The 24,247-nt window shown below is 36.6% G+C and overlaps 1 protein-coding gene across 2 annotated transcripts in view; it reads left to right on the forward strand.

The window, feature by feature from the left end:
* PPP3CA (protein phosphatase 3 catalytic subunit alpha) overlaps nucleotides 1-24,247 on the forward strand; it is a 343,207-nt gene that overhangs the window by 294,841 nt on the left and 24,119 nt on the right. For both annotated transcript variants that reach the window (XM_066279182.1, XM_066279183.1), the window contains exons 9-10: nucleotides 8,108-8,233; nucleotides 10,888-10,962. In XM_066279182.1, the coding sequence (XP_066135279.1) occupies nucleotides 8,108-8,233; nucleotides 10,888-10,962 (201 nt within the window). The remainder of the gene's footprint in view (nucleotides 1-8,107; nucleotides 8,234-10,887; nucleotides 10,963-24,247) is intronic.

The following is a 24,247-nucleotide window of genomic DNA, read 5'->3' on the forward strand; positions in this document are numbered from 1 at the left end:
AAAACTTATATAATATAAGAAGTTTAAATTTTCTAAGTAAAATTGTCATGGTAGAAATGATTCACAGTGTTTGACTAGACTTGAGCTAATAACAAGAATCAATTGTTGGCCCAAATTCTCTGGATTCTGGTATTTAGATGTAACACTTTAGGTGGCAATTATAAAGTAGTGAACTACGAAAATTAGGTAGCCCTCCCTCCCTCCCTAAAAGACTAGAAACTGAGCATGGCACTTTACATTTTTCAGTACCATCTGTTTTATCTGATTGTATATATTATTATTGATATTAATCACATATTTTATTTGATCTTCAGACTTAGAAAATGACAGGACAGGTATTATTATTCCTATTTTACAAGTTTAGAAGATAAAGTTCAAGTAAGGAGAAATATTTGCCCAAGTGTACACAGTACTAACTGACAAAACCAATATTAGTTTTATTCTTATCTATTTTAGAGTCTCTTACAATTTTAAAACAGAGTTTAGCTTCTGAAGTGACATAATTACCTTTTTCCTAAATTCCTTCATGCTCCCTTCTGACTTCTGTTTCTGTGTGGTTAGTTACATTTTTACTGTCCTGACGAGTTTATTGTTTTATATTTTTGAGTATTTATCTTTGCTTTCACTTTCTTTGCCTGTCTGCCTTCTTTCTTTTCCTCTCTCTTACTTTGTTCTTTCCTTCCCCACTCTATTTCCCTTCCTTCCACCGTTGCTTCACCCAGCACTGAATAGTAACCATGTGTCAGATACGGTACAAGGCCCTATAAAAAAATAAAAGAAATCTGTGCCTTTTTCATTCCTTCCATTACTTTCCTTCCACTTATTTTACCAAAAATTCTATATTTAAATAATGATCTGGTTAAGAATTGACTAAAACAATAAGAAAAACACAGAAGATTATTTACACAATATTAAGATTGGCTCATATTATTTTATAAATATATCTCTCTCCTTCGTGTAAGATAATTTCATCCAGATTTCATATAGGAAACTCATTGTAAAGTTAAAGAGGGTGTCATTGTCATAGATGCCATGAAGGATGTGTGTACAAGGTAAGAGAAGCAGCACAAGGGCTACATGTAGGCATAAAAGGATGATACCCAATAAAATACATGTGTGTTTATCTTGTCAAATACAAAATCATTAGCTCATAGCTTCAGGAAAATTAGATATACCTGTCTATGTCCATTAATAATAAAATAGTTCAGGTTCATTGAAATCCAGTCAATTACATGGAAGTTACTGAGAATTTGCCTGTGAAGACCTTAAGTACCGAATCAAGCAATTGAAACATTAAATTTTTCAAGAAACTCATAATGAAGCGTATCAGTATGACAAAATTACCTAAAAATTGATGACATTAAATCCATCTTCATAAACAACATGAGCTACAGAATAAAAGTGAGTTACAAGTATAGTGCTCGTAAATTAGCAAGTTTTCCATAACCTAGGTCAATAATAATAATAATAAAAATGGAAACCATTTGAAAACAGAATTCATCAGGCAAGTAGAGAACATTCAGGACAGGAATAAGAAAAGAAGATGAGTTAGAAGCCAGATTTTGAAATGGAAGGAATCTTAGAGATTGTGTTCACAGATGCTATGATAGACATTACAAACATTATGCATATACTTGCATATACACATCTTAAATGAAACTTGTACCCAAAAAGATAATTTTTATGGGAAAATACAGATTTTAAAAAAAATTATAGCCTGACCACGCAGTGGCACAGTGGATAGAGTGTCTGACTGGAATGAGGAGGACCCAGGTTCAAACCCCCGAGGTTGCCGGCTTGAGCACGGGCTCACTAGCTTGCGTGCAGGGTCGCTGTCTTGAGCATGGGATCATAGACATGACTCCATGGTCACTGGCTTGAACCAAAAGATCACTGACTTAAGCCCAAGGTCACTGGCTTGAGCAAGGGATCATTCGCCCTGCTATAGCCCCCTGGTCAAGGCACATATGAGAAAGCAGTCAATGAACAACTAAGGTGCCGCAACGAAGAATTAATGCTTCTCATCTCTCTCCCTTCCTGTCTGTCTGTCCCTGTCTCTGTAAAAAAAAAAAAAATTTACATCTCTCCCAGAAATCAAAAAACCTTTCATGCAGTATACCAACATAATTCTAAACTATTGTCAAAGGATAGTATAAATACACAGATCCTACCTCAAAAATTTTATCTAGCCCTGGCCGGTTGGCTCAGCGGTAGAGCGTTGGCCTAGCATGCAGAGGACCCAGGTTCGACTCCCGGCCAGGGCACACAAGAGAAGCGCTCATTTGCTTCTCCACCCCTCCGCCGCGCCTTCCTCTCTGTCTCTCTCTTCCCCTCCTGCAGCCAAGGCTCCATTGGAGCAAAGATGGCCTGGGCGCTGGGGATGGCTCTGTGGCCTCTGCCTCAGGCGCTAGAGTGGCTCTGGTCGCAACATGGCCGATGCCCAGGATGGGCAGAGCATCGCCCCCTGGTGGGCAGAGCGTCGCCCCCTGGTGGGCGTGCCGGGTGGATCCCGGTCGGGCGCATGCAGGAATCTGTCTGACTGTCTCTCCCTGTTTCCAGCTTCAGAAAAAAAAAAAAAATTATCTATCAAGCCATCATGCCTCCTTCTGTGATCGTAGAACTTTGCCAAAAGAATACACAAAGACTAGTTTTTCTGCTAAGGCATCTGCAGATCAAAGATTTGAAAAGAAAAAAAAATCCTAGCTCTATTATGCTTCCCCCTCCCTATTTTCTGTATAGAGTATAATGATTTTGGAATGTGCCCATTTGCTTTTTTTTTCAATTTTGTTTCTTTTCTGTCTCTGCATCCCCTCTTTTGAAGATGGGAATAGATGGTCGGTTGGAGTTAGGAGGTAAAAAATGTTAGTAGAAGGGTGAGAAAGGAGATAAAATGTGTCATTTCCATTCTTTTGACTTCTACTCTCCCCCATTTTTAGACAGCCCTAATAGTGTTAAGAATGCCTGAGGTATATTGAGGGCATGTTAGTTACTAATCTAAAGGCTTTCAGGAAAGCAGCCTTATGTTCCCTTTGACATCCACTTGGAATGTTGAGCTCCTGGTTTGGTGAGCTAGACAATACATCTTTGTAGCAATATTTTGACAACTTCTCTTGAATTAGAAGGTCTTTTTTGATTTTTCCATTTTTCTCACCTATTGCCCTGTCATCAGCTTCCCTGGTGATGGTCATTGTAAAGAAGATGTTGAAAAATGTTATCAAGTTCTTACAAAAGGTGGGTTTTTGTGGACAAAAAAAAATAAAGAAAAATACAGACGTGGACAAGTGTGGTGACTGTGGGAGGGGTAAGTGGAAGAGAGTATGGGCGGTAAATGGTGATGAACAAAGAGTTGACTTGGGAGTGAACACACAATATGATGTACAGAGATGTGCTGTAGAATTGGGCACCTGCAGCCTGTATAATCATGTTAACCAGTGTCACCCCCATAAATTCACTTAAAAAATTAAAAAATAAAAGTGCTTGGGATCATGAAAAAAATGTAAAATTTTAAAGTAGGCAAGACCCCTTTAATTTTACAGGTTTAGATACAGCCTACCAATTAGTGCATGGCTCAGTAGACAGAGGAATGGAGTAAGATCTAGAGTCTATTCCTTTGGTTTCACTATATTCACAGGGCTTAGTTATGTCATTAGAAACAGTGGATGTGTAGTGGCCCTTCCCTGTTCCCAAGTAGGCGCAGTCCCTTGATCACATGCTTGTGAGGGGTTCTACAGGTACAGTGAAATGAGTGGACCAAATAATGACATAGTTTTGGCATCGGAGAAGAATTGGCCTCCAGATTCACAGGGCTCAGCATTCTTTCAGTTATGCCAGATTTTCTTCTGAGTGGTCTTCATACCTGTGTGTACAATAGAAGATCCTTTGTCTCTGTGCTGTCTGATCTGTTCCAGATGATGATCAGTAATGTGAGGCCTGTGTACATGTCACAATCCCTCTCCAGACCTCTGATACAATGGCTAAATGACTTAGGTCATGTGGAATAGAGGAGTGCCTTAATGGGGAACTTTGTTCTTTTTTTCTCTCTCTCTGTTTCTCAGACAAGGTCTCAGGAGGTGGTCTTGAGTGATCCTTGAAATACAGCCATTTGTATTATTTATGTTTCACTGGAGGTAAACGTCTTTCAAGTACTTCAGAGAAGAGCCCATTATTAGGGCTCCAGTTGAGTTTTGTAATCTCAGTGCCAGTCAGAGGCAGGTGGCTGGGGTGGAAGATGTGGGAGGTGGAAGATGAAATGTTAACTGTGAATTTCGTGACTGTAGATATTTTGGACTGTTTTAGTTTAATTTTTTTCATGTATTTTATATATATATGTGTTATACAAAACATCAAAGCTCATAACTTATTAATGTTATTTGAGAAGTATTTTTGCAGGAATATTTTATATTGCTGAAGAAAAAAATATATATTGGTACATTTGCATTTTTAAATTGTATTTTTTTAACTATAGTAAAATTTTAATAAATGTTTTATGACTAGCCTTTAAAATTACCAAGAATAGTAATCAGTTATTGTACTAATGATGAGGTCTTTGTTCTAGAAGTTTATTAACATCATTCAGATCTGGAAGAAGTCGTAAGTTATCTAGACATGTGATTAGCTGAGGTAATTGAGACCTAGAGACATTTAGTGACTTTGGGTCTCATGAGTAATTAATGAGTAATCCATTGAGTAGTCTGGGCTCTTGGCCTTCCAGTCCAGTGCTCTTTTTTAAAAAGAATAAATATGAAAAATGAATGTGCAAAGAGAAATTGTGTCCAAAATTTGGTAGGCATTGGATGATTTCTACATTATGGTGAGGGTATCATGGAATGCTAGAAAGATCAGGGACTTCAGTTTCAGTCCCAGACTGAGGCTGGCTGCTTCCTAGGGGTGACTTTGAGCAGGTAACCTCTCTGTTTGCTTATTTTCAAAATGCAAATGATAAGACCACTTTTGATGGATACTGTGAAGATTTGTGATTGGTTGTGAAGGACCAAATATGGTGTCTGGTATATGGCAAATACTTAGTAAATGTGGCTATTATTAAAATGTATTATTCCTGATTTTAATAAACAAAAATAAAATCTGAAAACTCTATCTACTCTATTAGCAGGCACCCAGATAAATTTTGAGCAATGTCAAATGAATAAACACTTTATGTTACCAGCTACTAAACAACTGTTTTAGATATTGGACAGGTTTTACCCTCACATTGTCAATTAGTACCCTGTTTTATTTTCTCAAACATGCATTTTGGCAAAACCTAAAATGTCTTTAATTATGAATACCATATTGAAAGTTAAATTAATGTAACAGCTAGGACTAGAATTCATCCATTTGTAATTTCTGAGAGACAGAATGGAAGGGTGGAAAGGCAATGAATTTGGTGTTAGTAAAAGCTGAATGTAAATATGAGTGACATCTTCCAGGTACTGGTTGCATGGTCTTGAGTGAGTCACTTCATTTCTCTGCCTCAATTTCTTAGTCTGTAACATAAGGGCAGTCACACCTGCTTCTCAGATTTGTAGTAAGGATGAAATTATGTATTATATAAAGCCTGTCCTGTTACTTCAGGGCACTGTTAGTTACAGCACGTATTTTCCCTCCTTCTGCTCTGCCAACCTTATGCTAAGAAAAACTGGGGGAACCTTAGAGGGAAAATTACTCTTTGAAAAGACAACTTAGAACCTCAAAACATTCTTTGAGAGCTACAGGGATGTGCTCCTGCTATGACTATGCAGGATTCCAAAATAGTGAAGACGTACCACGGAGCCAGCGCTCAGGTAGCCCTTAGCAAGGTGAGAAATACTTTACCGTTCCCATCTGGTGGATCAGAAGCATTGGTATGGTAATTTGCCATAATTTTTTCATTTTACATGCTTTAATACTATATGAATATATGCTTAGGCCAAATGGCATATGCTTAGGCCAAATGGCATATGACATAAATGAGAGGACAATGGGAATAAGAATAGGTTTAAGAAAATGTATGCAGAATTCAGAATTCCATGGGAAAAGGAGAGTAAATCCCTTCATATCAATCAGTATTGACTATACTATCTACAGTTCTTTTCCTGAAAATGTCTAACTGTTTCCTACAATTCCCCATTAGTCAGGCAGAAACATGATTAAAAGCAAAGACCTTCCTGTTCTTAAGTATGATGTTAGTTAACTGCAAGTTGCTGAAAACTTCAACATATTAGTAGGCTGTTATATAATCTATATAGTATCCAGATCACAAAAAACTACCTGTCGTATGCACTGATAAAACTCACCAAGAAGATGATATTAGTTCTGATCCACAGTTTAATAGGAACATTGTCATTGTGGCTTGTCTCCGGAATGGGGATGAGCAAAAGGAGGCAGCCTTTAAAAGCCATCTTGTATGAGAAGGGGCCACAGGGATTAGGAAGAATTTTCTTGGTTTTTTTTTTTCATTTTAGAGAGGAGAGGGAGAGACAGAGAGAGAGAAGGGGGGGAGGAGCTGGAAGCATCAACTCCCATATGTGCCTTGACCAGGCAAGCCCAGGGTTTCAAACTGGCGACCTCAGCATTTCCAGGTCAATGCTTTATCCACTGCGCCACCACAGGTCAGGCCAGGAAGAATTTTCTTGAAAAAGAATGTAGAGGAAGTGTCAAGATGCTCCTGAACATCTGTGATGAAAAGGTGGTGTGTGATCAGCACAAAGAAATAGAAAATCTGTTGTATGGCAGTTTTCCTTGAGAAAACAGAGACATGTTGGGTGTCCTCAAATGTACAGAGAATAGCTATGACCTAAATTGAATGAGAGATGCAATATGGAATTGTAAGACAGGGCTTTTTGTAATTCAGGGGAAGAAAAGATTATATAACCAGAAGAAATCAAAGTATTCCACTGAGGGGTTAGTATGGCCTGGACACCAATGGATGGGAAGAATTTGGAAATTCAGAGGTTTCTGAAAAGATACTCCAGGTGGAAGAGCACATGTAGAGTTGTGAAAACAAGGTTATGTTCATAACATCGTGAAGTTAGATGTGATTATTAGTGCAGACCTGAATGTAGAAGCTAAATCCCAGGAAACTGGCAGTAGGTTTTCAAAAATAGATTTTTAAGTGCTATCTTTGTTTTATTATCTAAAATCACATCTACAACATACCCTTACATAAAAGTCAGTCTAAAAATTAAAAATAATTTATCTATATTTCAGATTCCTAAACAAAAACAGGAAAAAAATATGTGGCATCATCTAGGATCTCTTCAATAATCTCCACTAATAAAATGCTGGTTATGCCATGATAGGATAATAAAAATGAAGTCTTGTCAAAGTTCAGTCTTGACAGTTTCCCACAGCTTAAAATTGTCTATTGACAGAAAGATGACCCCATTCCAATAGGTAGTTTTTCCTTCATTGAAAGTACTCACAGAGAATTGCTAATCCTGTATCAGGGTTGCTAAAGAATGAATTTCTAAATTTGGTTGGAAGTGAGGCGATAAGGATCTCTATGTGAGAGGGTATCCATCCTACAGACATCCAGAAAACAAAGGGAGAAGGCACTTACTTTCTTAAATTATATATGGTTCCTCCATTTCAGAAATCAAGGACAGAGTAAGATACCAGCATAGTATTTTTTTGCAGAATCCAATCCAACCTTTTACTTTATTAAGTCAAGAACACAATCTAATTTAAACTACTTGATACAAGTAATATGAGTTCTACTGGGGGGAAAAAGTGTGCCTTTTAAAATGTTGAAATCAATTCTATTCAAATATTTGACATTATTAAATTATATCAAACTAACTTAGCTATGCCACTTTTATTAGTGTCATCAGATATTAAGACTAGAATGTTCTTGGATTCAATTCCTAATAAACATCTGATTATTTTATATAAATATTTGCCAAATGACAATGCTGTTTCATATTTAGTATTTCTATATGTGCAGTTACATATTACACCGAGAGAAATTTAAGTCCATTAAGTACTGTAAACATTTATATGTAAGTAAGTTATCTGCCTTAGTGTTTTGGATTTTAAGTCAAATAGTTGAATTTTTTTGATCAACAAAAGCCATGTGGAAAAGCAGAAATACGTGCTTATGAAGTTAACATTCCTCTTTTTGTGTTTTCAGCTGCAGTATTGAAGTATGAGAACAACGTCATGAATATCAGGCAATTCAACTGTTCTCCTCATCCATACTGGCTTCCAAATTTCATGGATGTTTTCACTTGGTCTCTGCCATTTGTTGGGGAAAAAGGTGCGTTGTGGAATCCTGAAATGCTCTGAGTGAAATGGTGTAGGAAGGAGAGGAGAGGGGGGCTATTTTACCACGAAACACTTGAACCTAACCCAGTGATTTTCAACTGGTGTGTCTCAAGAAGTTTTAAAACTCTCAATATTTGGCTATTTAGTCAGGGACACCTTTTCCTTAATTTATCAAATAAAAAACTAACAACAGCCAACACAATAGTCTGGTATGAATGAATCAAAATTATACCTATTTTTTTATCAGATTAGCAAAAAATATTTTTTGGTGTGCCACAAAATTTTAGTAATTAATTTATGTGTGCCACAAGATGAAAAAGATTGAAAATTGCTGACCCAAACAATAAAACTCACAAACTGTATCACGAGAGATATGATTTGAGAGTCTCAATGAGTATCCTGTTAACAGAATACAATGAATGAAGGGGCAACAAAAGAAATAAGGAATTATTAGGAAAATTAATATAATCTCAGAATAATACAACTCAGATATAACAAATATAATTTAACTGGCTCCAAGTCATAATGACTACCCTTTTTTCTTTATCTCTTTCTATTATAATTTTTTTCTTTTTTTATAATTTAAAGGTAATATTGTATTTTACAAATTACTCATCAAATTAAAAAGTTAGGATAGTCAAGTTTTCCTCTTATTTCTTTTTTTTTTTTTTTTTTGTATTTTTCTGAAGCTGGAAACGGAGAGACAGACTCCGGCATGCGCCCCACCGGTATCCACCCGGCACGCCCACAGGGGCGATGCTCTGCCCACTAGGGGGCGATGCTCTGCCCCTCCGGGGCTTCGCTCTGCTGCGACCAGAGCCACTCTAGCGCCTGGGGCAGAGGCCAAGGAGCCATCCCCAGTGCCCAGGCCATCTTTGCTCTAATGGAGCCTTGGCTGCGGGAGGGGAAGAGAGAGACAGAGAGGAAGGAGGGGGGGGGTGGAGAAGCAAATGGGCGCTTCTCCTATGTGCCCTGGCTGGGAATCGAACCTGGGTCCCCCGCACGCCAGGCCGAGGCTCTACCTCTGAGCCAACTGGCCAGGGCCTCCTCTTATTTCTGATATTAGAGTAAGCATTGTATAATAATGATTAACAACTACAATATTTTGAAGGGTTACACATACAACAGCACAAGATAGTTTATTAAAAATATAGTGGCCATTAGTGTGTTACATAATGAGACAGATTTACATTTAAAAGCTGTCTATTAACTTGCCCCAGTTTTCCAGAAGAACTGGCCTGCCTTCTTTCCTTTTTACCGTCCCTCCCTCCCTCCCTTCCTTCTTTCCTTTCTTCCTTCCCCCTTTGTTTTGTCTTTATATTTTGAGCTAAACTTCATCAAAACTTTTGAGGAGAAGTCTCCATCCACTGAGCTCGAGCTTCTGGTTCAGGAGGCCCAGTGGTGACAGACTGAGTCACTCTTCATGGGCCATCTCATGCATCGCATTGTAATAAAGATATGAGTTTGCACGTGTTTCAGAAAAATGATGTCCTCCCAGGAGATTATAAAAAAAAGCTACACGTTTCTGAATATGTGTTCATTTATATTAATATATATAAAATTTATTTTTCGACAGTATTTTTTTTTCTTTAAATGACCTAAAATGACTAGGAAGTTATGAATTGAAAGCAAAGAAGCCCTTTTTTGTGTGTACCAAAAAAATACAAAGTAAATTTTAATAGTCTCCGGTAAGTGTTCCCAGTTCTAGTCCATGTCAGCATTTTCTTGCCCTGATCAGATCCCAACGTTGCTGTCACTGTATTCTCTGGAATGGGAAACAGTACAAGTATGACAACAACGGGGCATCTTACAGACACCTGGAGTTGAGTTGTTTGCATTAAGTGTTCAGATTTTGAACATCTGTGATAAAGGAACATATTAACTGTATACATAATTCACTTTTGGTAATTAAACTGAAACTCTGGGTTAATATTGGCTCGACTGAAATTTACTCTTTATAATATATCTTCAATTCTAGAAGAACATTGATTCTAAAATGTAGCTCTTGAAGGAATAGTGAACAAGCTTCTTTTCACATTCATGGTAGAACTCAGCATAATTTTTTAAAATGTTAAATGTAAATAGCATACACATTAGTGTAAAAGTGATGCAATACTAATTTTCTGTGCACAACACTTTTGTATAATCTATTTACTCAATGAAATTTGTTATTCAACTTACCTAACCTTTATTTGTAAAGTCTTTTTGATAATAAAATGCATTTAGTCCTAGCTGAACAGAATTTTATAATCTGGTCCAGATCCAGATCTCCTTATATAAATAAATAGAAATTCAAAAGTAACTTCCATTATAGATTTATAGTATATTCATTTTCTCCTTCATGGATTTATAGTGTGTTCACATCCACATATTTGATTTGTCTATTGTCTGGTGACCTATAGCTTCGTAAGCCTTGCCATTAGATTTTGTAGGCATGAGCTAATAATTTTATAGAGTCTACATAGAATCATAAAGCCTGTTATCTTTTATGACCTTATTTTTATAGAAACTACTTTGTAGGAGATTTTATATACAAACTAGGTAAGAACTGTTACTGCTTGCTAAGTTTGCTCATTAAAAATGCCAGAGTAGTAATTAAGGTTATAATAGAAAATCTGGACTTCTTGTTTGTTTTTTTCTTTTTAGTGACTGAGATGCTGGTAAATGTCCTCAACATCTGCTCAGATGATGAACTAGGGTCAGAAGAAGATGGATTTGATGGTAAGAGGCTTAAGCCTTTGTGCTAATGCTCTTCGCCAGATAAATTATGTGGCATTTCATATTTAACCCTATGAATTAATTATTAAGATTTCAATATTTTAACAAATCATAACATACGATTGAGAATGAAAGATTATAATTTGTATTTGCTTTGAAAAATCGAATAAACAAAAACTATGAGAGAATTTTTTCGTTACCTTCAGGGTAGTTTACTGCCCTGAAGTAGTAAACTACTTTAATAGCCATCTTTCAGTACCTCACTTTTTTTGACTCCTCCATAAATAGAAAAATAATAATCCTATGTTTTCTAGCAGATGTCACCATTTACTGGATAACTTTTCAAAGTGCCCTTTAAATGAGATTGCTCCTGTCAATTACTCAAAATTTGATGTCTTTGATAAAAGAATGTAGTTACACATTGATATACTCCCAATATTTTTATATCTGTAATAATTAGTGAATAAGCTGTGAGGTTATTTTTAAGATGCTCTTTGTATTTACTTACTCTCAGAAAGTATGCTTTCTCTGTAAGAGATAAAGATTGATGAGGTTTAAGATGGAGAGAAAAATACTCTGGTCCTTACAAAATCTCACCTCCAAAATGAATGAAAACTAGCAAAAATGTAGTTAGAAGATGAAAGGACAAGAATATACTTTACTTCCATAAACATTTAATAAGTATATGAACTCTGTGTGGGGCATGCCAAATTTCAAGATTGCTGTGACCCAAGGAAATTGCAGTCTGGTTAGAGAGACTGATGTGTAAAACAGATAATATCAATAAAGTAAGACCAATTATAAAATAAAGGGTGAAGGTGGCAGGGGAAACAGGTATGTGGCAAGTTTAAATTGATAAAATCTTTATCTTTAAAAACTGTGCTTAGGTAAAATGAAAAGAGAAAGTGGCTATTCCTGAAAGTTATATATGAACAGCATGATTTAATGTTCACATGGGTTTAATGCTGATCACATTTATAAATGCAAAATACCTAGTGCTGCAGGCAAAAGTAAAACGCAAGTGTTCAGACACTCATATAAATAGAGCCTATCGACTAAGGCAGGGGTCGGGAACCAATGGCTCGCGAGCCAGATGTGGCTCTTTTGATGGCTGCATCTGGCACGCAGACAAATCTTAAATAAAAAAAAAACATTAAAAATATAAAACATTCTCATGTATTACAATCCATTCATTTCCTACCACTCATGTTCATGGTTGTGGGTAGCTGGAGCCAATCACAGCTGTCCTCCGGGACAACACCAAATTTTTATTGGCTAATGTGTAACGTACACAGGTCATTGTATGGCTCTCATGGAACTACATTTTAAAATATGTGGCATTCATGGCTCTCTCAGCCAAAAAGGTTCCTGACCCCCGGACTAAGGTAAATTTAAAGTGTACAATTATCCCATCTCATGGTTTGTCCTCCTCTGGATTGTCTTTTGTCTTCATCACTTGTCTCCAGATACTATTCTCTAGTCATATATCTCATTGCAAGGGTATATAAAAATATATTGTGAAAAATTACAGAGATCAATGAATATTTTGTGCTTTATCCAGATTCTAGATGTCTCATATGTTACAGCCACAGTTTGCTATTGTTAACTTTTCCAGGGATACCATTTAACAGATCATATTCTCATGATGGCAGAAACTTTTTTCCTAGAGAAGGGATACTAACTTGGTGAAATCTAAATCTTATGTCAACAGACATTTTTCAATACATGCCTTTCACTGTGTTTCTTTTATTACTCAAAAGAAAGATTAATTAGCATTAATACAATGATACTCCTCTGTCAGCAAGTCTCTATTGTCAAGTTTGTGGGCCAATAAGACGGTCTACTAAAAATGGAGCATATTGTATAGAATAAGTAGACCTGCGCAGGTTTATAATTATACATTATTCCATTTCCCCAGTAAATATATATTGAGCACCTACTATGTGCCAGATATTATAGCCAAAAATGCTGCACATTTTAACAGTACAGGTGTTCCTGCACAGTTAAATATTAACAGGGATCAGTGTTTACTTCATTTAAAGTGAGTTATTATTACCCACCTTCTCGGTTGCTTACATGAAACTATACATTTATGACTTACTCTGCTTTAAAATAATTAGTTCCAATCAATGTGCTTTGCTCATCAGCACTTGCTTTTTAGCCTGTTAATTTCAATTATAGGAGTGAATGTCCTTTTCAAGGCATTTGGAAGAATTTTTTTCTTTCTAAGCAAAACATTAAAATCTCTTGGCCACATTTAAATCTTATGTCAGCCTTTCAGAGAAATAGCTAGGACCTCTAAACATGATAGTAAAGCCAGTATTCGTGGCCCCCATCAAAGCCGCCTGGCCAACTCAGTTTCAGGTTTGATTCAGATCAATCGTAAAAAGAAAATTGAGCCAAAAACTGGTGGGCTATTACCTTTAATCCTAGCTCACACCCAGCAAGCGAGTAAATGCACACAGGGGGAAACACTTCTCTTACCATTCAGGGCTCCCAAAGCTACTGACTCATCCGAGCTTTCCTAGAATCAAAGGCTCCCACCTCTTTGCATCCATTTTGGCTGCCTCCTCTCCTTCACATGGCCTTTCTCTGCCTTGCTGTAGAATGGGCTCCTCCTCTGTGGCCACTCTCCCAAAATGGCCTCCTAACCCCTCCTTTTAAAACTTTGCCCTGGGACAACCCCTTCCTCTAGCATACATGAGCATAACCAAGCCCATCCCAAGAAAGAAGGGCAACTAGCTGTAGTACGTGAGGGCAGCAGCCATCTTTAACAACAAGGTGAGAAAAAAATAACTTTATCTGCCCAACAATGATCTTTTAGATCAAATCTCACAAATATGCCCTCTTAGGGAAAAAGAAAGGAAACAAAGGTATATTTAACTTAGGATATTATACATTTCAGAGTAAACAACCAGCAATGTTCTTGAGTACTTGATTTAATTTAACATGACACAAAAACTATGGATTTCTTCAAAGATGCTTAAAGAACAACTTATAAAACTTCCCAGAACTCTTTGACTCTCCTTGGAACTTCAGTTTATTGAAGTTTCTTTTCCTTTCTCTCTTTCCTTATTTATTTATTTATTTCTGTAATATTATTTTCACTCTTACAGTAAAGTTTCCAGCCCTCCTGCCCTTCCCTCCTGCAGGCACCTGCAAACTGTGTCTCTCTGGCAGCTGGCCCTGTGCTCTACCTGCCAGGCTCCTGGCCTTAGAGGCTACAGAGTTGACAACAGAAATCAGAAGACATCCAAGGGCTTAATTAAAGATCTTTCTTAAATTGCTTTCTATTCTTAGCATGGGTAGATTTGTGGTTCTCTTCATGAATTATTTGTCTAGCCCTTCTCAGTATTTTGCTCTATGTCTCACGTCAACTGAATGGCAAAGGTGGGAAGGTGCCTTTACAATCCATGACTATCTTTCTATCTTCTCAGGTGTAAAATCTATGGAAAATAGAGGAGAGGTTCTTCTCATTTCCTTGAGGAATGAAAAGTATGGGATTAATTTTGCTTCTTGAAAACTATAGAAATCTATAGAAAATAGGGGTTTTTCTTATTTCCTTGAGGAATGAAAAGTATGGGATTCATTTTGCTTCTTTTTCCTCAGGTCCTATCAGCTCTCTTTTACCATTTAATAATGACAACAGCGGCTGACATGTGCTAGCCATCATGCTGAGCCGTTTATATGTATTAATTCTACTCATTTTACAAATATTTTTTGACCAACAAAAATTTATATGTATGAATGTACTAGGTGATTCATACTATCTCTAATTCTCTGTTGATACGAGTACTCTGATTACCCCTATGTTACGTATGAAGTGACTGAGACAGGTGATGTGAAGTTAGAGCCTAAGGTCACATAGCTAGGGAAGTAAGAAAGCCCAGATTCATGCTAATGTTTGCCTGGTTCTCAGACACTTGAAGTCTTCACCACCTGTGATTACAGTGCTTGAAATATTTTTCTTTGAAACAGCATGATGCTTTTTTACTTTACTGAAACAACACTCACAACTAAACGTACTTTAGGCCCTGGCCTGTTGGCCCAGCATGTGGAAGTCCCGGGGTTGATTTCTGGTCAGGGCACACAGAAAAAGCAGCCATCTGTTTCTCTCCCTCTCACTCTTCCCCTTCTCTCTCTCTCTCTCTCTCTCTCCATCTCTCTCTCCATCTCTCTCTCTCCCCCTCCCACAGCCATGGCTCAAATGATTTAAGCAAGTTGGCTTTGGGCACTGAGGATCACTCCATAGCATCACCTCAGGCACTAAAATAGTTCATTTACTGAGCAACGGAGCAGTGGCCCCAGATGGGCAGAGCATTGCCTGATTAGGGGGCTTGCCAGGTGGATTCCAGTTGGGGTGCATGCAGGAGTCTGTCTCCCTGCCTCTCACTTAATAAAAAAAATTAATAATATACTTTAGATTGCTCTGTTAAATATACTGTAAAATAGAGAAAAAGATTTTTTGCACTGTTATTTGGCCATGAAAGTGAAATAAAACAGTTTCATTCTATTCCTTTAACCATGACTTCCTCCAAGAAGTTATGTTTTGTGGTGTTAAAAATTTTGGTATCTGAGCAGACACAGGTCCTCCAGCTTACCTAGACTTCTGCTGGGTAGAAGTGTGAATCTCCACTGCTCAGCGTGTGCATTACAAAAAATAAAAGAACTTGATAGCCTATCTCGAAAAGGGTTGCTGTTTTCAATTGGTTGGTAGTGGTTTTATGTTGAAAATAGAATACATAACTTGTATAATATTGTAAAGTTTTGAAGCAAGTCAGTGCCAATGCATGTCTTTTGAAGATCTAATTTATATGTATTGGGTTCTTTGTTTCCACTTCTGATTTTGGAGAACAATATGATAATCTGGTTTGAATCTGGCTGGTATTTGCCAGAACATTTAGAGAAGGAAGACATCCAAGTACCTGTACCTCATTTGGTAGTTGATTCTTCTTAATGCAGAGGACTCATTTCAGACCAAGGGTTAGTAAGATACCCCAAAGTGGGAGGTGAGGTAGGGGCAGAAATCTGCAATCTGCATCACAAAGCTTTCTTTAATGGTCCTTCTTATAATCAGGAAGTCTGAGTACCAGTAAGCCTTAGAAACCTAAAGACAGCTTCACGATTTAGAACTATTTCTTTATTTATGACTTTCTTTTAGGTCCTGAAGTCTTAGACTCTTAGATCACTTTTTTATGTGTATATACAAATTATGTTTGAGACTACGATGTGTGATAAGTCTAGCTAAAGACGTGTGGAGGTGAAACTGAAGTCCTTTTGAACAAGAAAGAAAAAAAGTAATAAAATAAATACATTCCCAGCCAAATATATAGTTTCAGGCTGTACTGGAAAAACTAATATTGAATTAGAATGTATGTCTCTGCTTTCATCTAAAGAGCAGAACACGTGGTGTAACTCTTATCCTTTATCCATATGTTTGCCCTATCCAAATGATAACCACAGGCAAGTCACTGAATATGGGATCACAGCAGTTTTCTGCAAGCCTTTAAGAAGCCAGCAAAATTGTATGCATGAAGGTTATCTCTCATCATCTGCTCTGAATTATTAGCTAATTATTCATATCTAATAATCACAGGATCCAGAGCATCTCCCAGTTCTTTCTGTCTAGCTTTAAAAAGTTGTGCAGGACTTTTAAAGTGCAGAGTTGTGAAGTAGCGGGACTAGCATGGCATCTCATGATCCTTGGGGGAACCTCTGTGATTTTCTATCAAAATTGTATTTATTTGCCATGTTGAGTGTTTGAGATGAATTGCATCTGGAAACTCTTCTCGGCCTTGTGCACCTGGCAGCCCACAAACGTAGAGCCTTTAGCTTAGAGCTCGTCTTCTGGCCATAATTATTGTCATTTCTGAGTGACTTATTTTAGCATTCTGTATTTCAGGTTCCCAGTCTGGGGGGGGGGTGTTGAATATCCTATAATAATTGACAGTTGGGGAGAAAATGGCGAACTTTAATATAAAAAATAGAAACATATAAGCATACAAAAAGAAAGAGCTCTAAGGAGACCGTGGTAGTAAGATACCCCTTCTGTCAACAATGGCATATAACCCACAGTTGGTAAGCAGAGGAGTAACATAATAAAAGTATTATTTGAGAAAAGCAAGTACTTTTTCCACGTTTAGAAAAATGCTTGGAAAATGAACCAAGGATAAGTAGGATAAAACTTAGGAATTTAATGAAATGTCTGAAAGTTGAGATGATTAGATCTGAACAATGATCATGTTAAGAATAAAATAAAAAGGTAATACAGATTTCTCAGGTTAAGACACAGTTTTCTGTTCCTACAACAGTGACGTAACCCAAATTTGTGTAAGTTGAGACATACCCTAACCTAAGTCACTTACCTATCCTAACACAGTTATAAAATCATAATCTAGAACATAAAAACACAACTAAGCCACAGAAAAAGGAAAAGGACAGAAATATACTGTACAGTACACTGTACTGTAGTAATAGAAAAAAATGAGTGTAAAAAAATTCCTTACCTTTATTCCTGTGGTTGCTTTGCACACTGGAAGGGGCATTGCAAGGTGGGAGAGAGTGACTTATTGGGAAGAGGAGGCGGGAGAGGAAGAAGAACCTGCAGAAGGTGCTGGAGACACTGGGTCAGGTGAATCAGGATTGCCTAAGGACCATGCAGGAGACGCTGGAGGTGATTCTACCTGTACTACAGGTGTTTCATCTCAAGAAGCAGCTGATGTAGAGGGTACAGGATCTGTTGCTGGCCTCTCTACCTTCTTAAAGAATTTTTCTGGTAATGTAATGTTATAATAAATATAGAAAATATATAAAAATAAGTTAGGATATAATATTAAAAGCCATTAAGGCAAGTGAATAAGGATACACCCTCTGGGTGGAAACTAATCTAATATGTACAAATATAAAAGGCACACTATGCCTTTTGGGCAGGGCCCAGTTAGTGCATGTATGAAGTGATATATAAATAAAAAGTAGCTTAATGTAACAACTCTATAAGTTAACATAAAAAAGAAGCTTTTCTAGAAACATCCTAAAAATGACTTAATGTAAAAATTCTATAAATTAATATAAAAAAGGCTCCCTGTTAGAAACTCCCCAAAAATGGTTTATACAATAATCTTGTAAATTAACACTTGTTAAAAGGCATATGCCAGACAAAATTACTAAAGCCAAGGGACCCCCTGCTGTGGCAGTCGCTCAGACTCCGATATTAAACGTGGACTGTCTCCATACCACCCTGACCAAGGATAGCCAGAAAGAACACGCTGATGGGGCCCCAGAAAGCTGTACCCAGGCACGCCATATGGATTTGTGAGTAATAAGCTGCCTGTGTGATTCTTACAACTAACGTATATGTCGGTCTTGTCTTTCCTCTGGTGGCAATTGGTCTCGGCACTGATCAGTAGAATTCCTCACAGCCGCCTCAGAAGTAGTCTTGAAGAGGCTGCCAGCCCTGCTGTTAAGCAGGAGTGTCCCACTGCACGGAGAGGTCGAATCGGGGACGCCTGATCAATGCAGAGCTCAGGCTCTTCTGGGACATGTTCCAAGCTAGTCTGGGACTAGTTCATCCATGTAGTCCCTAAGTATGTCACTAACAGTGTAAGCCGAAACACTCACATCTCACTTTTTTAAAGTTTTTATGGGAGTGAGCTTCGTAAACAAGAAACACCCTATGTCAAGACTGTCGTAATCCAAGGACTCCCTGCACAGCATCAGTGGGACAAAGGAAACCAAAGGTGATTAGGATGGTTCAGCTTTGGTGCCTTGGAGGGTGAGAACGTTTTCGGGAAAACTCACCAGTTTCAGGAGAAAGATGAATTCAGACACAGACATGAGTTTGAATGAAAGTGACACCCATGAATTCTGGAAATGCCGAAGCAGGATTTGGAAATGGAATCCTGGAATTTGAGAACAAAATCTAGGCTTGTGACCAAGGCTTAGAATTAAAAGCTGCAGTTGAATCTATTAAGAATACAATAGGCTTCCATAGTTGCTGGTGTGGAAGGAAAAATCAGAAAATTGGGGACTGATTCTTAAGGTTAACCCTTCTTGATGACCCTGGAGAAGACAGATAAGCAAGTGAACGAGAAAGGAGTGATCAGGGAGCGAGCACAAGAACTAGGATTGGTATAGCAAGTTCAGACAGCAGCTATTTAAAATATATGCACCAAATGCAGAAAATCCTGTGACATATAAGTGTGGCCAGAAAATAAAATACTAGGATATAAATGGTTGTCAAAAAGCAGATTACTGAAAAGAGGCAAACAGTAAAATTTACTTTATTATTATAATAGGTAAAAAAGAAAATTGAAATCATTTTTAAAGAGAAAAAAATAAAAGAAAATATAGAGTATTTCAATTTTAATATTTGAGCTATATTTCTATTTTATTTTATCCATTATGTTTTTACTTCAATGCAAAAAATACTTACTCATGGAAAATCTTTTCCTGTGTCTTCACTAGCAAACAGACACATGGTCCCTGCCTTTACTGATCTGAGAATTTAGCAGAGCAAGAAACCAGTGTTAAACATGCTGGTCTTCCAGAAGATATAGAGGGCTGAGAGGGGCACAAATTAGGGTGAAATATTTGATTATCACTTTACTGGTTTTACATTCTCTTATCTTTTTATAATAACTGAATTTTCATAAATAGTTGAAGAAAGGAAAAGGAAGACATTTATAAAAAAGAAAGTGTTTAATATTTTGTTAAAAGCTTTGTCATTTCTTCTCAGGATTTTGTCAATTAATTTGCAGTTTATTGTTGATTTTTTCAATTAATATTTTAGTATGTAATCTAGAAGCTAAATCCTTTTTGTCACTGTAAATGTATCATTTGTACTCTATACTCTTTATAGTACAGGTAACTGCTTTTTTCATCATGGTTATGCCATAAAAAGGAAGCAACTATAATATCTAATATATCTAGTATATTAAAACTGAAACATATGTAAAAAAATGCATAGTAACTTACTAGGTAGTAGGGTATACATTCTCATTATTTATGGCTAGTGATGTTTTGAGACTTTGATAAACAAAAAGGTACCTGGTGTTGGCCATCATATTGCAATCGGTATCATTGAGTCTGGCTTATCATATTTGACTACAGTAATTAAAATCCTTTTAAGTTGCTAAAGTGATACAGTAACACATACATTAAAAGTACTACTTTTTCTTTAGATTGTACTATCATGATTTTGCACAAATGCTTTTCTGTCTTCCCTAGCACAATCTTCACGCCGCATGGACATGCACACTTGCAGAGCAAACTTAAAGATAAAAACCAGCCCTGTCCCTGTTTGTTGTTTGTTTGGGTAATGGGTTAATGTTCACCACTAGCTAGAATATTATGCTCACAGTAAAATAACACTCTAGAAAATACTTCATATTTATCCTCTATTTCCTAAGACACATGTATTATGCACATACGCAATACTTTCACACAGCTTTAAAAATCATTGGCATTTGTAGCAGTTGAGCCTTCTTTCAACTAACAGTGACATTGGCCAACTTACCCTAAATATTAGCTATTGCGTGTCTAAGTGTACACTTCAGTTACATGTATTTATGAAATTTATTTGAGAAGGAAATCTATGTTGCATAATAAGAAGGGAAATAAGCATGCACTCTCTAAACATTAACATCATTCTTATTTGAAAGGTGTTTCGGTGGAAAGCGTTTTTTCTTTAATGAAGGCAAAGATTTTGTGGCTGTGTGTCTCTGTAGCTTAGAAAAAGCATTACTTCTCACCAGCAAGGTTGAGGGTATTGTGAGAGAGGCGTTCTTCACTGAGGGAACTATCGTCAGTAATGTTATCAGCTTACTGAAAATCGATTCCCTAAGAAAATAAGATGTATTTTTCCTGTGTTGTTGGCAGAGCTTTCACGATTCCTTTTACACTAAAGCATGTTATAGGTCCAAGTTTTCAACCTGAAGATTCTACTTATATGAGAACAAGTAATACTTGATTGAAAAACAGCAGATAGATCTATTATTATGAGTCCAAAGTCTATAAAGCATCCTCTTTAGAGGAGGAAATGTTGGTCTCCAATGGCAGGTTGAAAAACTTTACAAAAAAGTTTAATAAATGCTCAGAAAAATAGAAATTTCAAAAATATTTTGTGAGGTAGTCTGTTTTCACTCTTTTTAAAATGTTTTACTCTTTTGTCATCCTTTAGTTCACAAGAAGATATAAAACTTTTCTTCCAGTTTTTCTCAGAACTCTATAGAAATCTTGATTCTGTTTGATCAGCCCATTTTGGGGAGGAGTTCATTGTTTTTCTTGATGCAAAACCAGCATCATCTGGCTGCTAACATTCTCCCCTAATGGATTTGCCATCATAGGGGGTCCAGTCTGTGGCCTGATTGGCAAAAATACAAATGAGGCCCCATCCTAGGTAGCTTGATACTAATGAAGAGCACACAATCCATCTTTGAATTTACAGTAAAAAAAAAAAAATGTAACTGTTAGAAGAACTGGAATATTTTTTTCTGCACAAGCGTTTTCTTGTTCTTAATATGATAATAACAGTGAACATTTTTGAGTACTTATCCTGTACCAAAGGTCTGTGCTAAGTGCTTTAGCAGATAGCACAGTACCTGGTATGTGTTTGTTAAATGTTGAGAAAGAATGAACACATTATTTATTTCATTCTCCCACCCGCGTATGAAGTAATCAGTCAACCTGCCACTATAGTGAATCCTGGCTCTGATCACCGTTTTCCAGCGGATGACCTCAGACAAACAATGTACCCTTTCGGTTCCTAAGAATCATCCTCAGCAATGTTACAGTCACACGACCTGGGAGCCATTCTCCCGCTTTCGTTGCTTGTGCATGCCAGTGCACTGGTCATTGGCCTGAACCTAATGCTCATTTACCTGCTGTTTCTTCTGGGGCAAAACCTTGCTGCTTCCTGCGTGGACTGACAGAACACACAGCCTAAGTCTTGAATAGCATCAGAAGACCTCTGAGTGGCTTTGTTTCAGAGAAGCCCAGTACTTGCCAGTGCCTTAGACATCTTCCGCTGTCAGATGCAAGGGTCGCATTAATTCTTTAAGTCTGCTTCTTTATTATGTTATTAAATGATTCTCAATTAACTTTCTATCAAGGGTATAATATATGGGACAAGCACTATTTTACTAAATTTGCCCATTTTTTTCTTCAATTTTATGTTTTTGGAGATAACATTTAAATCGTCTAGTATTTGATCAATTACAAATATGGGTTCAGAATTAAGTTCTAGTCTGAATTCATTTTTCTAGCACTTAACATAAATACACAATTAAGTTCTTAATAAATATCTTGTTAACTGTTAAAGTCTCATCTACATCCGGGAAAATTCTTTATAGATTAAACATCCAGATATTATGATTCTCATTTAGACCAAAAAAAAATTCTACATTAATTACTTGACCTTTGTTATATTATTCCATTTTGCTTTTCTCATGTCAATTTATAAAATTGATATGTTTCTATCATGAAACAAGGTTCATTAAAGTAGGATTTCACATGCTAATAATTTTTTCTTTGGTAAATGTCATAAATTGAAATGGCCTTTGTGAGGCACAGTCTATGTGATAGTTTCTTGAAAAATCAACAGAAGCTTTCTACCTACTTAAAATCTTTAATTTCCACCCGTTAGAATTATGCTTATAGCCAATTTCTGTGACTCTACGGAGAAGACATTAAACAGATTGAACAGTGTCTGGCATAACAAAAGTCCATGGAGTCAAGTAAAACTTGTAAACAAAAGTAACTAAGAAGAGAGATAATCAAATAATGACAGTTATTTAACATTTGGGAGTAGTCTGTACATTTTTTGAGACTTCCTATCCAAAGAATTCAATTATGTTTTATGACAAGAGAAATGGGGAAAAAAACATAGTCTAGCCTATGCTAGCCTTCCTTAAAATCCATTACACAGGAGAGACTTAAAATATATATATATATATATATTTTAGGACTATATATATATATATATATTTTAGGACTATATATATATATATTTTAGGACTATATATATATATTTTAGGACTATATATATATATTTTAGGACTATATATATATATATTTTAGGACTATATATATATATATTTTAGGACTATATATATATATATATTTTAGGACTATATATATATATTTTAGGACTATATATATATATATATATGGTAGGTCAGGGAAAGAAAAGACAAAAAAGAAGGGATAAGTTTTAGTCATTATATAGCATGCGGTTTGGTGCTGCAGTTTTATAGGGGCCAATTTGGAATATGCATTTTCCAAGTATATATATATATATATATTTTTTGAAGGATCTTTGTTGCTTTCAAAATGGGATATAAGACAGAATAGCCTTATGCCAAATATCACACCATTGCAGGTTTTATTACATGCTGAAATTTTACTTGAGCTAAAAAGCATATGGAAGAAATTCAGAATAGTATGTGGTTTTCAGTGATTTGGAGTGAGCAGCCATTATGTCCCAATTGTACCACTTGTAGAGTGTAATATACTCGAGTTAGAATCAATATCAGAAAAATATTCCAAACATTTTAAGTGGTAATCTTCAGAAAGATGAATTTTTACAGGGATTTTACAAATTTGCTCTCCTCCGTGTGTTCCTCTGCCTAACGGAGTAACCTACATAAGCATCCATACAGCCTATTGTGAGGGGCCACACCTAACAGTCTCTCTTAGATGTTAGCCAGCCCTCACCCCGAGTGGATGAGCAATGCAGGTTTCCCAGTCAAGGAATCTTCCAAAAACTCTCAACTCTAGAAACTCAGTAATCTCATTCTTGCTAGAGCAGCAGTCTTCGTGCCAATACTTGTTCTACTAGGGTTACCCAAACATGTGTCCGGAGGAGTTTCAAGGGAACCCATTTTTCTGTTCTTAGCCTCCATATGTCCTCTTTCCTAAAAGTGATCATGGGAACTCACCTGAGCTGGAACTCACTCATTGCATCTTCTCCTTTTCAATCGCCCTTCTCCATTTTAATCGCAGGAATAGGTCTCCCTACACATAATCACTGTGAACATGGCTTTGAGATGCTTAGCACTGAAGCACTACACAGAAGGTCGTTAGAAACACTGTGAGTCCAGGAAGTCTCCTTAATCAAGGCATGTAACCTCACTCCCATCCTATCCTTAAAGGATGCATTCCAATAAAATTTTATTTCTATGCTTTTTAAATATTTATAGATTTATCATATTTGTGCTCTCTAGCTCAGTTATATACTAATAATAATTGTGATACTGATTACAAAGGAATTTTTGAATATTTAGGGCCTTAT

Source organism: Saccopteryx bilineata, chromosome 5 (genome assembly GCF_036850765.1).
Source record: "Saccopteryx bilineata isolate mSacBil1 chromosome 5, mSacBil1_pri_phased_curated, whole genome shotgun sequence".
Taxonomy (NCBI): domain Eukaryota; kingdom Metazoa; phylum Chordata; class Mammalia; order Chiroptera; family Emballonuridae; genus Saccopteryx; species Saccopteryx bilineata.